A 17,312-nucleotide genomic window follows, 5' to 3' on the forward strand; every position below is an offset into this window, starting at 1 on the left:
CCTAGCTGCCACCATCACCACTTGACAGTGTCACGAGAGCTTCTACAACCAACACACACTACCTTCCAACTGATAGATGGTCAGGGTGGTCCTCACACTACACCTGCACCAGGCGTTATTCCCAGTGCACCAAGCTTTCCATGCGGCTGTCTAAAAATCTGAATCTCCAGCGCAGACCACCTCCTCTGGGCTCTATGCCCTATATCCAGCTGCCTCCTCTGCATTCCCATTTGCATATCCCAAATGTCCAAACCTGGCATCATCATGTTTCCCTGACATGGACTCCTCATTCTGAATTTTATTTCATTTGGTAGCACAATGTTATTTTTGGTGACACCAATGCTATGATTCCTGTCCCGGATTCTTCCTTCCTCTTGACCTCCTATACCAATTCACCAAATCTTGTCCCTTTTAAGTCCGTCTTCTCTGCTCCTTCCCTCTTTGCCTCTTCCAGCTTAGACCCTGCTGTCATTTATTTGAATGACCACTCAACTTCCTATTGGATCTCTGCATTTCCTATCTTGCCTTCTGAGCCATCAGTCAGCAAGCAACGCTAAGGTGGTCCTATTTTTTTTTTTTTTTTTGAGACAGAGTCTCACTCTGTCACCCAGGCTGGAACGTAGTGGAACAATCTCAGCTCACTGCAACCTTTGCCTCTTGGGTTCAAGCAATTCTTCTGCTGCAGCCTCCTGAGTAGCTGGGATTACAGGAGAGTACCACCATGCCTGGCTAATTTTTGTATTTTTAGTAGAGATGGGGTTTGGCCATGTTGGTCTTGAACTCCTTACCTCAGATGATCCATCCGCCTCAGCCTCCCAAAGTACTGGGATTACAGGCATGAGCCACAGTGCCCGGCCCTAAGGTGATCTTTCTGAGATGCCATCTGCTTCAAATCTTGAAAAGCATTGCCAAGCCTAAGTAATCAGAGAGTGACCTTGGGACCACGTCTCAAAAATCAACTGGGGTGCTTGTTATCACTCTAGGTCCTTGGCCTCTCCAGATCCACTGCAGTTCTCTAGTCCTGGGGAACTGAATTTTAAAAGGTCCCCTGTGACTTTTATGTATATTAAATTTTAATTTATTCATTTGTAAAATAATTATAATATCTACTTCCCCAGGGTTCATGCATGACTTGTTTTTATTTTTCATTTAGATGAAAAACAGTGACACCAATGCTATGATTCCTGTCCTGGATTCTTCCTTCCTCTGGACCCTCTAACGTTTAGATGCTTAACACTGTACGGTGGTACATTCATTCATTCGCTTAATAAATACTGGCTGAGCCTTATTACTGCTGAACAAACAGTACGATGGGAGCTGGGGGAGAGTGCTGAATAAATAAAGTTCCCATCTTTGTGATGCTTACACTTTAGTGGAGGAGACAGGAAAACAAGTGAGACATTGTCATACAGTGAGAAACATTAGAAGAAAAATGAAGCAGGATAAAGACAGTTAAGTCACAGTTGCTGCCCTTAAGGAACTTATGTTTTATTAGAGAAAGAGAGTGAGAGTGAGCATGTGTGAGAGTGCAGGGGGTTGGGGGAGAGAACGCAGTAGTGCACATCATAATAAAATAAGTTCATTCAAGCTTCACGCTTGGCACTCAGTAAGGTTCTCTGGCACCTTGTGGGTAGAGGCCAGGGATGTTGCTAAGAACTCCTACTATTCATAGGACAGTCTCCTACAACAAAGAATTACCCAGCCCCAAAGGTCAACAATGCCCAGGCTGAGAAACCCTGGTGTAGGGAATGTGTCGTCCTTGAGATGACACAAAAATAATCTTTAAAGACAAAAAGGTGTTCCTCAGGCAGATTCCCTGAGCATTCCAGGCAGACACAGCAGCATGAGAAAAGGCATGAGTTAAAAAACACTCATTTACAAAAAGAAAAAAATAAACTCATAAAAGAGACAAAAGAAACTTTCATTTAATCAGTCAACACTGACAGCTTTCCATATGCTCGGCACTGTGGACTGAATGGGGAATAGGAAAGACATGGTCCATGGTCTCTGCACTCATGGGGTGCTCAGTCTAAGTAAGGAAAACAAGCAAAGAGAAAAATACAATACCATCTCACAGGCATTAAGAAAGGTACTTGTTCCAGCCTGGCCAACATGATGAAACTCTACCAAAAATACAAAAATTAGCTGGGCGTGGTGGTGCGTGACTGTAGTCCCAGCTACTAGGGAGGCTGAGGTGGGAGGACAGATTGAGCCCAGGAGGTCAAGGCTGGAGTGAGCCGTGATTGTGCCACTGCACTCTACCCTGGGTGACAGTGTGAGACCCTGTTTCCGGAAAAAAAAAAAAGGAAAGGTACTTGGAGTGGGAAAGTGCCTCGATGCCATCATGGCCTCCAAGTTTAGCACCAGGCAAACTATCTCAGAGGTTACCCAACAGACAGGTTTAGGACCAAATGAAGATGCTCCAATTACATGGTTATTAAGTTAAACACAAAAACAAAAACAAAACACCACATAGTGAGAAGTATTTTCCATTTCCCCACAAACATGCTCTGCTTTGCTCACATCTAGCCACAGGAAGTTCTTAGAATACAGTTTGTGTGTGTGTGTGTGTGTGTGTGTGTGTGTGTGTTTTTAAACGGAGTCTTGCTCTGTTGCCCAGGCTGGAGTGCAGTGGCACGATCTTGGCTTACTGCAACCTCCGCCTCCCGGGTTCAAATGATTCTCCTGCCTCAGCCTCCCAAGTAGCCGGGATTATAGGCATGCCAATGTTGTATTTTCAGTACAGATGGGGTTTCACCATGTTGGCCAGGCCGGTCTTGAACTCCTGACCTCAGCCTCCCAAAGTGCTGGGGTTACAGGCATGAGCCACTGTGCCCAGCCAGAACAGTCTTTTTTTCTTTTGTCTATCATTCATATATATTTCTGTTCCTTTGTATGTCTTGTAATTTTTTGTTGGAGATTAGACATTTTAGATAATATATTGTAGGAATTCTGGGTACTTGATCCTCCTCCCTTTAGGGCTTACTATTTGTTTTTTTTTTTTTTTTTTTTTTTTTTTTGCCACAGGGTCTTGCTAAGCCCAGGCTAGTCTCAAACTCCTAGACTCAAGCGATCTCCCTGCCTCAACCTGCCGAGAAGCTGAGATTACAATCACTGTGCCTGGCTGGAATATAGCCTTTTGACCCCATGTCATTACCCGCACTCTTCGCTCTTCCTGGAATGTATTTCCTGAGCCTGTCTGCCCTAAAAATTCCAATTTCTCCTTTAAGCTTTGGCTCAAATGCTATCTATACTCTGCTGCCTCCCCCAAGTCCCCCTAGTGACACACAGGGTCCTCTTCTGCTCTTCCTTATGTTCTTCTTTGTCAGAGCAACATCACAGCAGTACCACAACATTTGGTAGCAAACCCTTTGTCCAAATGCAGTCATACGTGGGACTGAAATACAAGAACTCTAGTTTGGAGAATTTATAACATCTACTTTTAAAAACACAAATCAATGCTGTCTGGTAAAAGAGGCTATCTAGACAAAAAATAGGTTTAAAATGTAGGACTAGAGAACAGTAGATATGTTCTTAGAATAGATATAATATCCAAATTAATTCACTCAGATTAGTGGTAGTAAATAATAACATATTTTTTCTTTTTTTCCAGACAGAGTCTGACTCTGTCACCCAGGCTGGAGTGCAGTGTGGTACCATCTTGGCTCACTGCAACCCCCACCTCCTGGGTTCAAGCAATTCTCATGCCTCAACCTCCTGAATAGCTGGGACTACAGGTGTGTGCCACCATGCCTGGCTAATTTTTGTTTTTTTGAGACGGAGTTTCGCTCTGTCACCCAGGCTGGAGTATACTGCACCATCTTGGCTCACTGCAACCTCTGCCTCCTGGGTTCAAGTAATTCTTCTGCCTCAGCCTCCTGAGTAGCTGGGATTACAGGCATGCATCACCACACCTGGCTAATTTTTGTATTTTTAGTACAGATGGGGTTTTGCCACGTTGGCCAGGCTGGTCTCGAACTTCTGACCTCAAGTGATGAGCCCGCCTCAGCCTCCCGAAGTGCTGGGATTATAGGCATGAGCCACTGCACCTGCCTAATTTTTGTATTTTTTTTTTTTTTTTAAGTAGAGACGGGGTTTCGCCATGTGAGCTAGGCTGGTCTCGAACTCCTGGCCTCAAGTGATCTGCCCACCTTGGCCTCCCAAAGTGCTGGGATGGATTACAGGTGTGATCCACCGTGCCAGGCCAAAAATAACAATTTTTTTCCCCATCTGCCTTACAATCTCAAGATTTGCTTTAATTCAGAAGGAAAGTTTTATCCTATGTTTTCGAAATTCTAAATTAGTTAAATTTAACACAAAGTTAGTGTCAGTGAATGTTTAATGATACAAAGCATGAGAGACCAGGTAAAGTTACTGGCTCAAAATTATGAATCCTGGCTTCTTTCAGCCATAATACGATTGAGGCAACTATAGAAAGATTGAAATAGCTATTCTGGGTTTAAGGAGAGTGGGGAATGGGTTCTCACAGTCCTTAGTTCTGAGGCTGAGGGCATATAACTGCTTGGCAGCAGGGACCATGAGTCTAAAAGGACCTTTGTGTCAAGTAACATACAGAGATTGCTCTGTCCCACCACTTCCTCTCTGTCCCCAAGGGACTTCTGAAGTGGTTTTCAATAAGGGTTGCCTGAAAGAAGACATTTCCCATGCATATGTACAGACACATCTGGGAGGAGGTTCACATCAGTCATAAATGCCAGGAAGGCAAATCTTAGCTGTCTTGTTATACAGCCTGCAGTAGCAAGATGCAATAGTTTATAAGTAAGCTGACATGGAAGCAGGAGTTGTTTCTGGGTAAACAATGTGGTAACGCAAAAACCAAAACAAACGCTCATATTTCTGAGCCCACAATGACACTACTAAAATTTTAGAGAAATTTATCCCTAGAAGATAATTAAAAAAGCAAATAACCCATTATTGCAAGTTTTTTTTTTTTTTCCTTAGGAGACAGAGTCTTGCTCTGTGGCCCAGGGTCTCTCTAGGTCTCTATTTCCTGTTCTGTTAAAATGAAGATAATAAATGGACAGGTCCACATTCCTCTATCCTCATTTCCAAAACCTAAAAAGTGCTGAAAATGTTAACTGTGCTTTTTTATGTTTGAAACAAACTAATATGGTAGTAAAACCTGAACAGATGAAGCATCTTATAATCTTCATTTAACTATTAATGTGATTATTTGCATTCTGCTGTAGAAACACTAGTGGTTTTAACTCTGGGATGCTATTAGAGTCTTAAATAATGTATAATGTTCAGCATACTACACTAACTTTTTAGTATTTAAAAAATACTCAATTCTGAAACACACATGGCCCTTAAGGGTTTTGGATATAGGATTTTGGATCTATTAGAGGGCAGTGGCACAATCATAGCTTACCATAATCTAGAACTCCTGGACTCAGTCTTAGCCTCTCAAATATTTGGGACTACAGGTGTGAGCCACAATGCCTGGCTAATTTTTTTTTTTATTTTTTGTAGAGACAGGGTCTTGCTGTGTTGCCCAGGCTGGTCTTGAACTCCTGAGCTCAAGTGATCCTCCTGCCTTGGCATCCCAAAGCACTGGGATTTTAGGCATTAACCACCACATCCAGCCATATTATTTCAAGTAGTTTTTTTTTTTTTGAGATGGAGTTTCGCTCGTCACCCAGGCTGGAATGCAATGGCATGATCTCGGCTCACTGCAACCTCCACCTCCTGGGTTCAAGCGATTCTCCTGCCTCAGCCTCCCAAGTAGCTGGGATTACAGGCATGTGCCCGGCTACTTTTCGTATTTTTAGTAGAGACAGGGTTTCACCATGTTGGCCAGGCTGGTCTCGAACTCCTGACCTCAGGTGATCTGCTTGCCTCAGCCTCCCAAATAGGCCACCATGCCTGGCCTATTCCAAGTTTTAAGAAGTAGTTGTAAAACTAACTCTCCTGCTTTGAAAGATAACATTTTGCAATAATTTGCAATACAGTAGACTCTAACAGGGCTTAAAAAGTCAAAGAAGCCTTTCAGAAACACAATTACCAGAAATCTTTCCTCTTTTTCCAGCCAGCGCTGATCTTCTTCCATTTCCTGTTGCTGTCGGATTAGCCGCTCTTCCATCAGATGGGTTGGCAACACTTGCCCAATCCCTCGCAGGTCCAATACTGTAGAGTCCTGGAAGAAGGGTTGAAAACAGCATATTCAGTCTCATAAGTCTATTCCTATGCTCTTACATTGTTTTATGTGTCTTTCAAGAAAAGATAAGCAAAACAGCAAGTATGAGAAACAGGATCTCTCATACTGTGCTTGTGGGAGTAACTTTTCTGTAGGGGGCAATTTAATGTGCATCAAGCATCTTTAAAAAGTATGCAATCCTTTAGCTCACAGATTCACTTGTAAGGGTCTATTTTAAAGAAATAACACGAGATATGTGCAAAGAATACATTGTTACTTATAGTAAAAAAGTAGAAACAATCTAGAAGTAATAGAAGGCTGAAATACGATACATATTACAGAGTATTAAATATTAAAAGAACATAAATAGCAGACAACTATAGATGCTCTTTCATTCAAATAAGTAATTTTTTGTCTTTTTAATGAGATGGGGTCTTGCTATGTTGCCCAGGCTGGCCTCAAACTCCTAGGCTCAAGTTATCTTCCCACCTCAGCCTCTTGAGTAGATGCAACTATGGGTTGTGTTATTGTACCTAGGTCAAATAAATTTTTAAACTATAGGAGTAGTTCTTGGTTTTACCAGGAAAATTTAGTAAAAATTAACATGGTCCAAAGAACTGAATGCTCTGTCTTCCTGTTTCTTTGTTGGCCTCATGTACATGCTGACGATAGTCTACTTAGGGCTTTGCCTTTCAAATAAATGGACTAAAGATTTTAGTATTTCTCCCTGGGTTCTTTTGGTTAAAAAAAGTTCATTAAACCTGAAAGCATTTGAGTAGATGGGGTATCCTGATCTTTGAATTAAGTCATTAAAATCTGACCGGGCGTGGTGGCCCAAGCCTGCAACGCCAGCACTTTGGGAGGGTGAGGTGCGTGGATCACTTGAAGTCAGAAGTTCGAGACCAGCCTGGCCAACATGGTGAAACTCTGTCTCTACTAAAAAATACAAAAATTAACTGGGCGTGGTGGCTCGTACTTGTAATCCAAGCTGCTCTGGAGGCTGAGGCAGGAGAATTGCTTGAACCTGGGAGGCGGAGGTTGCAGTAAGCCAAGATCGTGCCACTGCACTCCAGCCTGGGAGACAGAGTCTTACTCTGTCTCCACAAAAAAAAAAAAAAAAAAAAAAAGTCATTAAAATCAATAAATCTTAGGATTTAGAAACAAAAGGTGCCTTAGGCCATGCTTTATTTATTACTTTTTTTTTTTTTTTTTTGAGATAGGCTCTTGCTCTGTTGCCCAGGCTGGAGTGCAGTGGCATGATCTCGGCTCACTGCAGTCTCAACTTCCTAGGCTCAAATGATCCTCTCACCCCAGCATCCCGAGTAGCTGGGACTACAGGCACATACCACCATACGTGACTAATTTTCTATTTTTTGTAGAGACAGGGTCTCGCTATGTTGCCCAGGCTGGTTTCAAACTCTGGGGCTCAAGCAATCCTCCTACTTCAGCCTCCCAAAAGTGCTGGGATTACAAGTGTAAGCCACCATGCCCAGCTTTGCCATGCTTTATAAGTTAACAAACTGAAGCCCAAGACACCCGATTTACCTCCACATTGGGCTGCCACATTGCTATCTCCTGAGGTCTATGATTCCATGAATCTGTTTGGTCCAAAAGAGATGCCTGACCTGGATAGATGCTGCCAGCCATGGCTGTGATTCCATGTGAACCAGGGTAGCCAGAAACCTGTGAATGAGTAAGGAGGCAAGGTAATGTTCAACTGTAACATCTGCACAGTTCTGCTTCACACACAAAGGAAACTAAAATTACAGAGAGTATTGTGGCAGGCAGAATTATGGCCCCCCAAAGATACCCATGTTCTAATCCCTTGAACATGTGAATATGTTTCCTTATGTGGCAAAAGAGACTTTGCAGATGTGGTTATAAGTCAAGGACCTTGGGATGGGAGGGTATCTGGGATATCTGAGTGAGTCCAGTGTAATTACAAGGGTCTTTAAAAGTGCAAGAGGGAAGCATAAGAGGAGGGAGGGACAATGGGACCACTGAAGAAGGGTCAGAGAGTTAGTACTGCTGGCTCTGGGCCAGGCATGGTGGCTCTAGCCTGTAATCCCAGCACTTTGGGAGGCCGAAGCAGGAGGATCACAAGGTCAGGAGTAGCCTGTAGTCCCAGCTAATTGGGAGGCTAAGGCAGGAGAATGAACCCGGGAGGCGGAGCTTGCAGTGAGCCGAGATGGGGCCACTGCACTCCAGCCTGGGTGACAGAGCGAGACTCCGTCTCAAAAAAAAAAAAAAGAAAAGAAAAACTTCTGGTTTCAGAACATGGAGTAAGGGGACCATGAGCCAAGGCATGTAGGTGCCCTGTAGAAGCTGATAAGGCAAGGAAATGGACTCTCAGCTAAAATCTCAAGAAAGGACATTTGTTATGGCTGCATTAGAGAGCTAGTGCAAATATATACTAGAAAACAAGAAATTGTTTCTTTGGAATTTCACATTTACTAAAATAATGAGGGCAGGCCATCCTTGGATGCAAAAGCAACAGGAAGCCACAAAAATGGCTGTGCCATACTTTGCTCTAGAAATCCCCTTTCCTGCCCAACCAACCACTATCCCCCAACAAGAATAACAACAACAAAAAAATACACAAAAAAACCCCCAAATGTTTGTCCTCTAATGACCTGGGAGCTGATGGTAGGATAAGTCGTACCTTTAAGTTCTAACAATGATGACTAAGGCAGAGAGAAGACATTCAGTTGGACATAGAGAAAAATTTCAAGGCAGAGGGAAAATAAGATGGGTTTCTTTACATGGTTCCTTCTCTCAATCAAGAGAAAGACAGAGAACAGAATCAGTATTGGTTTCCACACCTCATTAGGCTAGTGTTGTATGGTGGGTGTTGTCAGTTAATTTTTTAGTGAGATAAAGCACAGCCAAAACCGTATTTCCAAATATCAACACATCCTTCAACAAAGGTTTTGTGCATTTATTAGGTCTCTAGGCATTAATTTATACCAAAATTTCATATGGACAATATGAAATTAATGAATTTTCAAGTAAGACATATAGTTAGTTCTCACAGTTTCTTTGAATGAAAATAATAATGAAAACTGCTACTAAATGCAAAATGTTCTATCAAGATTTCTGGTGAAAAGGGATGTATTATTGCCAGAAAAACATTTAGGAATTTTCACAACAAGGAGGTTTAAAATGGTCTAAGGCAGTTTTCTACATAATAGTAACCATGTAGAAGGATCACTTCAGGCTAAAAATGAAGTAACATCAGGAAATGTCTCATAGTTGGTCTCATTTACAAGAGAGGAGAATTTGGGCTTGGGAAAGGTTAATCATACATTAGTTCAATGAAAAAAATCAATGTTTTACTTAATTCTCTATTTACTCATTTTTACACACTGTTCTAAGCCCTTAGAGACAAGTCCCCACTTTCAGGGGCTTCCACTGCACTGGTGACAGACAGCCACTAACAAACACATACTAGAGTTTCAAATCTTGACAGTGCCGCAGACCAGGCCTGCTGGGACACAAAGAGAACTGCCTCTCTGCCAGCAGCTTGTCTCACTAAGCAGGTGCTGCATGTTTTCTCAAAACAATGCTGGTATTCAATTCCCACTCAGGGCCAGTTCACTTTCCATACCAGCCAGGCACAGACTCGGGCTGTTCCCCTGGGGCCCATCTGCTTGTCTGCCAGAGGTCAGGGTCTCTCAGCAATCACAGAGGTGGGGTTTCTTTCTTTAGGCCACCTACGTACTTCCCATTGCTCTGACCCTTGTGCTGGGTCAGGGTTTTGGCTTCTTCACTTATGGAACTGGTAGTAATCCAAACTGACAAAGGGCCCTGTGAGCTCCTTCCATGAGAAAAAAGAGTACTTTATTTGTCTTCACATTCCCAGTCCCTAGAATAGTACCAGGCAGAGTAGATGAACATTCAGTGCAACCTTGCTGAATGAACAGACAGGTGCCCTCGAAAACTCAAATGATTCACTCTTGACTCTGCCAGGCAAGTGGCCATCTCAGAACAGTGTCTCCCAAAACACAGGTCTGAGTCATCTGCCTCAGAACCCACTGAGGCTGCTTGTTAACAATAAGCTATTCTTGGGCTCCAGAATTAGACATTAGAATCTGGCGGCTAGATAAAGAGGCTAAAATTTGCTGTTCTAAACTACCACTGACATATCTTTTCCAATAAGAAAGTGCTTACATTCTCCCTTATTACTGACAGTTAAGTACCAATAGTTAAGATTTTTTGCCCATTTTGACCCAAGAGGCCTTAATTTAAACCATGCTTTCAACAACTCTGTGAAGGAAGTAGGAAAGGTTAAGTACTGACACCTTCAATAGGACTCTGACTTCTACAGACATTACGAGTAAAAAAAGATAAGCCCTAAAAAGCACACTCTATATGATCTATTTATATAAAATTCTAGAACAGGCAGAAATCTCTGATACTAGAAGTGAGAAGAATGGTTGCTCCTAGGGCAGGAGGTGACTGATGGGAAGGGGCACAAAGGAACTGCCGGGGTCACAGACACGCTCTATATCCTGAAGTGAGGATGGGATGCACTGGGGTATGCACCTCTCGGAACAAAGACCTGTGCATTGTAAGGTATACCCCAGTAAAAGTTAATAACATTTTCTCAAAAACAAATGAATTGTTTACTTAGTGTCAGGTCCTTTTCTTTGAAGGATAATTTTTTCTAATTTGCACAGGATATCTATCTATAAATCTAACACTTTTCACACTTGTCCTTATGGTATTTCATCTGGGTTCTGTTAATTCTGAATTTTGTTCTTGCCTTCCATAAAAACTGTCCAGTTCAGTACTCCCTCTGCAGTGTGTGTGCCCACTGGCTTCACCTTGCCCTTTACCATAGCAAGTGGATGAAAACGCGCCTAAGAATGGCAGCAGGCCCTGGTCCTGCCCACTTGAAGATGGAGTGAAAAACAAATGCCTTCTGCGTGGGGTGTCAAGACAACATCATTCAATGATTACAGGGTAACCACTTTCTCAGCTTTCTATCAGCCAAATCATACTCATAAGTACATAAATAAAAATATGCACAATGTACCACTCTACCCCAAAAGTGCTAAATAATAAAATAACAGTTTATATCTGTAATGACTGGCATACCTGGTAATGATTGGTTTGTACCATGTGCTGTGGGCTGGGATAAAATCCTTCGCTGGACCTCGGACTAGGATAACCCGGTCTGCTGGGCTGTAAAATCAACAGAGCATCATATGAATGAACCTTTTGATTTTGACAAACCTGTACTTTATGAATCGAAAAAGACATTTTCCTAATAGAGCTTACTTGAAAAGAATGATAAAAAGATGCTAAGACATTTCAATAGGGAAAGAACAGTCTTTTCAACAAATGATGCTGTGGCAACTGGATAGCTACATGTGAAAAACTGAAGTCTGACCTCTTCCTCCCACACACACAAAAATTAACTCAAAATGAATTACAGGTCTAAATGTAAAAGTTAAAAACTCTAAGATTCTTAGAAGAAAACTTAAGAGTAAATCTTGGGCAGGGCATGGTAGCTCATGCCTGTAATCCCAGTACTTTGGGAGGCTGAGGTGGGCGGATCCTTTGAGGCCAGGAGTTGAAAACCAATCAGGCCAGTCTGTTGGGAATGTAAAATGGTGTAGTCACTATGGAAGACAGTATGGCTATTCCTTAAAAATTAAATAGAGGATTAGTATATGATCCAGCAATTCTACTTTCAGGTATATGTAAAGTCCAGAGACATGAAAATATATATCCACACAAAAACATGAACATCAGCTACTCAGGAGGCTGAAGTGAGAGGGTCGCTTGAGCCGAGGAATTAGAGGCCAGCCTGGGCAACGTAGCAAGACTGTATCTTTGAAAAAAACAAATTAAGTAAACACAAACATGTACATGAATGTTCTTAACAGCATTATTCACAATAGATAAAAAGGGGGAACAGTCCATGTCCGTCAACTGATATAAATGGATAAACAAAATGCTGTATACCTATGAAAGGGACATTATTTGTAATTAAAGGGAATAAAATACTGACACATGCCACAACATGGATGAATTTTTGAAACATTCTAAGTGAAAAAAGCCAGTCACAAAGAACATATGATTTCTTTAATGAAATATCTAGAATAGGAAAGATTAATATAGACAGCAAGTACATAAGTGGTTGCCAGGGGTTGGAAGGGGGAGGAGATGGGGAATGACTGCTAATGGGTGAAGGATTTCATTTTGGGGGTGATAAAAATGTTATAGGCTGGGCGCTATGGCTCACGCCTGTAACCCAGCACTTTGGGAGGCCAAGGTGGATCACACGGTGAGACCCCGTCTCTACTAAAAACAAAACAAAAGTCCCAAAACTGGTTGTGGCGATGGTTGCACAACTCTGAATATACTAAAACACATCGAATTGTACAATTTATTTATTTGAGTCTCACTCTGCCGTATATGCTGGAGTGCAAGGTATAATCCCGGCTCACTGCAACCACTGCCTCCCGGGTTTGAGCGATTCTCGTGCCTTAGCCTCTCAAGTAGCTGGGATTACAGGCATGTGGCACCTCACCAGGCTAATTTTTGTATTTACAGTAGAGATGGGGTTTTGCCATGTTGGCCAGGCTGGTCTTGAACTCCTGGTCTTAAGTGATCTGCCTGCCTCAGCCTCCCACAGTGCTGGGATTACAGGAGTGAACCACTGTGCCCAGCCGAACTGCACACTTTCAATGGATAAATTGTATGGTATGTAAATTGTATCTTAATAAAGCTATTAAAGTATCATTAATAACAAAATGGGATACTGAATATTCTGAGCCTGAGGGACCCAAATGCTCTCTGTCCAGTAGTCTGGGACTTGGAGAGAAGGCACTTGTGTTCTATTGTTTGACTACTTCCCGGTTGCGTGACTGTGGTCAAGTGACGAAACTGACTGGCTTCTAGTTCCTCATCCATAAGATGGGGGTGAGCTACAGGATCTCTAAAGTCACTTCCAGGTCTTAAATTCTCATTTTGTTTGGGGGATCAATGAATTCAAAGTTCATAGTGAAAGAACAATTTAGTCTGAAACAGAAGTCTGAAAGAAGTCAATAAAGTCTTTTAAAACCTGGGGGGTTTAACAAGGTGGAAACCCATTACTGTCTAGCCAAATTAAGTCCAGAATAAAAGGAAATAGATTTAAGTTCCAACAAGCTTAGGAAAGAAAACGCCTTAGTGCCTGTCTCTCTCTCCCAAAGTGCTGGGTGAACACGTGCTTTGCTCTAGTTAGGTCCGGAGTATGTTTTGGTCTCTAAAATCAGTCTCATTTCCCCCTCAGTTTTGCTTATACTGTCCCCTCTGCCTGGAATGTCTCCTCCTTCCATCTGTAGTATACTTCTGATCCTTTCAGTCTACTTCTTTCACGCAACAGCTCCTGATTTTGCCAGCCTAACATAAACATATGTCCTCTGCTCTCCTAAGGAGGCCTTTTTCACACCCTACCTTTGGTTGCAGGTACTTTTGCACTTGCTCTAGCCCTGCTATTATGAGCTGTTAAATTCCTGAGGGTGAAAAATCCTTTTGGCTTAACCCTGTCATGTTTCAAACAGTGTTCCAGATAGAGTCTACTCTAAACTTAACTAAATAACAACATGAATTCCCCCAAAAACACCTCAAACAGGAAAAGGGTATAAAGAGAGCATTCTAGGCTTTTCTCTACTGTGTGTGCTAGGGTGGCAATTTCCAAAGTGTGTTCTACAAAGTGGTTGTGCTGAATTAAAAGAGGTTAAAAAAAAGAGTTCAGCTATCTTTGTACTTGTTTTAAAGATATGTGTTAATATATAAGCATTAATAATGGTTGCAGGGGAAAGGGTTTCCTGAATCAAATGCTCTTGGAGTCCAAGAATGGAAGGAGGCAGAGCCAGGGACCAGAACAATAAACAGAGCTGACAGTTGCACAGTGATGTACTCTTGATAAATTCAGGCAAAAAAAAAAAAAAATTTATAATTTACTGTGTATTCTGTGTGTGTACTGAACTACCTACTTTACATACAATTTGATAATTCTGATCACCATATTGCTATGAAGCAATATTATAACCCCTATTTTACAGAGTCTCAAATAAATTGGGCAATTTAAATAGGGGCATATAGGTGGTAATGGTGGAACTGTGTGACTCCAAAATCTACTGTGCCATGATGCTATTCTATGACAAGCATACTTCTGACTCACCAAATAAAAAGGAACATACAAAACAAATAGATCAGAGAATGGCAAAACCAATGTAAAATATCTCACAGTGATGCAAAGACTTAACTGCGTAGCAAATGATAACACAAGGTCCCATTTCAAAATAAAAATAAAACGTAAAAAGTTGAAAATATGTTTTATGATAGACAAAATATTTGCACAAAGGACAACACAAAATCAAATGTTGCTAACCAACAGCCATGGAGAGTGCAAATGTATTGGTAAAACAGCTCTGCTTCTGTTCTCTACAAATCAGAGGTTAGCATGGTGGTCAAGAGGGCAGGCTTTGAGCCAGACTGTCAGTGTTCACAGTTAGGGTGCTTCAGCTCTCTGTGTCTCCCTATTGTCAATGATAAAAGGAGTACAATAACCAGCAGCTACCTCCTGGAGCTGCCGTGAAGATTAAATATGTTAATATATGTCAAGATCTTTGAAAATGGCTTTCATATGAGTCCAAAAGTGTCAACTGCTGGTAAGTATGATGAGTTAGCAAGGTCATGACACTTCCTCCTCCAAGACAGAAACTTGGATTTTAATGAAGCAAAATATGGAACAGGGAAGTTTTGCTGAAATTCTCCCAAATGAGGAAGGAGAGAAAGGAAGACACTGGTATTCTAAACCAGAGGTCCTCAACTGGATGGCACTGTTCCTTCAGAAGCATTTAGGGTACAGTCAGCCCTCCATATCCAAAGGCCCAGCATCCATGGATTCAACCAATTGCAGATTGAAAACATACAGGAAAAAAACAAAAAAACAACAATAAAAAAAATACAAACAAAAAGATAATTATAATAACTATGTAAGCTGGGTGCAGTGGCTCATGTCTGTAATCTCAGCACTTTGGGAGGCTGAGGCAGGCAGATTGCTTTGAGCTCAGGAGTTTGAGACCAGCCTAGGCAACACGGTGAAAAAAATATGAGAAGATTTTCATATTTCAAAAAATATGAAAATCAGCTGGGCAATGGTGGCTTGCACCTGTAGTCCCAGCTACTCAGGAGGCAGAGGCTGGAGAATCACTTAAGCCCAGGAAGTGGAGGTTGCAGTGACCTGAGATCATATCACTGCACTCCAGCCTGGGCAACAGAGCGAGACCTTGTCTCCAAAAAAAAAAAAAAATCTGTATCTGTATTTAAAATAATTTAAAGTATACTGAAAGATGGGAAGATGGGCTGGGCATGATGGTTCAAGACTTTGGGAGGCCGTGGTGGGCAGATCACCTGAGGTCAGGAGTTTGAGACCAGCCTGGTCAACATGGTGAAACCCTGTCTTTACTAAAAATACAAAAAAATTAGCCAGGCGTGGTGGCACACTCCTGTAATCCCAGCTACTTGGGAGGCTGAGGAGTGAGAATAGCTTGAACCCGGGAGGTAGAGGTTGCGGTGAGCCGAGATCGCACCATGGCACTGCAGCCTGGGCAATAGAGTGAGACTCTGTCTCAAAAAACAGAACAAGCCAACAACAACAACAAAAATAAGTATACTGGAAGAAGTATGTAGGTTATATGCAATTCTGTGCTATTTTATATAAGGAATTTATGCATCTGTGGATTTTAATCTCCATCCCTTGCAGATATCAAGGCAGAACTGTATTAGTGAGGGTGCTTTCCATGATCACACAATTGGCATTAAGGTAGAGGTCAGCAGGTGAGATTTCTGGCAATGAGAGGGACAGGCCTGAACAGCAGGATTTGTTTCATATCCCGCGGGACTTCTTTCTTTTGTTTTGAGACAGTCACGCTCTGTCGCCTAGGCTGGAGTGCAGTGGCACGATCTCGGCTCACTGCAACCTCTGCCTCCCGAGTTTGAGTGATTCTCATGCCTCAGACTCCCAAGTAGCTGGGATTACAGGCATGTGCAATCACACCCAGCTAATTTTTACATTTTTATTTTTTGAGATGGAGTCTTGTTCTGTCGCCCAGGCTAGAGTGCAGTGGCGTGATCTCGGCTCGCTGCAACCTCTGCCTCCTGAGTTTAAGTGATTCTCGTGCCTCAGCCTCCCAAACAGCTGGGATTATAGGTGCATACCACCACGCCTGGCTAATTTTTGTATTTTTAGTACAGACAGGGTTTCACCATGTTGCCCAGGCTGGTCTCGAACTACTGGCCTCAAGTGATCAGCTCATCTTGGCTGCCCAAAGTGCTGGGGTTACAGGCGTGAGCCACCATGCCCGGCCCCCGCAGGACTTTCTGCTGTTTCTCTCAATTTTATGTAAGTAAAACAACAGCAACAATAAAATCCCTGTCACTTGAACACAGAATGAATTCTGCTTTATATATTTTGTATAGTTTGTATAGATATTTTGTATAGTTTATGAGGCACTGAACTTTCCAGAACAGCAACTACCGTGTATACTGATGGGCAATTTTATTTTGTTTCATTTAAACTTTACCAAGATTTTCTTACCATTCTAGAAAATGACATCACCAAGACCAATGAAATTCCTATCAGTTATAGCTGTGGGGGTCTGCTTTGTCACTGCTGTATTCATGGTGAGTCCACAAACAGGTGTAAGGATCTGGCTATGCCACCGTGTCTCCCAATGTCATCAGATCTGAGTGCTTTATACATGCATGCATAATGTTATAAAAAATGACTTTCCTTTTATTTCTCCTGTATAGTTAGGTCTCCAAACACTAGTATTCCTCCATTGATATTCTGAAATTGCTAAGTCATTCTATTACCTATGTATTTTATTTCAGGATTAGCAAATGGGACATTATAAAATCATTTTTTATACAAATGCTGTGCTGGGTTTGATTAGGGTTGAAGAACAATGTTCTGAGGCAGTTATTCTCAAACATTTAATCATTTTCAGGACCCCTTTACAGTCTTAAAAATTACTGAGGACTCTAAGAGTTTTTGTTTATTTGGAATATAACTACCAACACTCATACTGTTAGAAATTAAAACAGATACTAAAAAGTTTGTATTAATTCACTTAAGAATAAGCTCATCACA

General features: G+C 41.9%; 1 protein-coding gene across 27 annotated transcripts in view; it reads right to left on the reverse strand.

Annotated features, from left to right (window-relative positions):
- Window positions 1-17,312, reverse strand: part of PTK2 (protein tyrosine kinase 2) — a 340,227-nt gene that overhangs the window by 36,800 nt on the left and 286,115 nt on the right. For all 27 annotated transcript variants that reach the window (XM_055349579.2, XM_055349577.2, XM_055349578.2 and 24 more), the window contains 3 exons: window positions 11,258-11,344; window positions 7,703-7,840; window positions 6,026-6,157 (listed from right to left, as the gene is read on the reverse strand). In XM_055349579.2, coding sequence (XP_055205554.2) covers window positions 6,026-6,157; window positions 7,703-7,840; window positions 11,258-11,344 — 357 coding nt within the window. The remainder of the gene's footprint in view (window positions 1-6,025; window positions 6,158-7,702; window positions 7,841-11,257; window positions 11,345-17,312) is intronic.

This window comes from Gorilla gorilla, chromosome 7 (genome assembly GCF_029281585.2).
Source record: "Gorilla gorilla gorilla isolate KB3781 chromosome 7, NHGRI_mGorGor1-v2.1_pri, whole genome shotgun sequence".
NCBI classification, from domain to species: domain Eukaryota; kingdom Metazoa; phylum Chordata; class Mammalia; order Primates; family Hominidae; genus Gorilla; species Gorilla gorilla.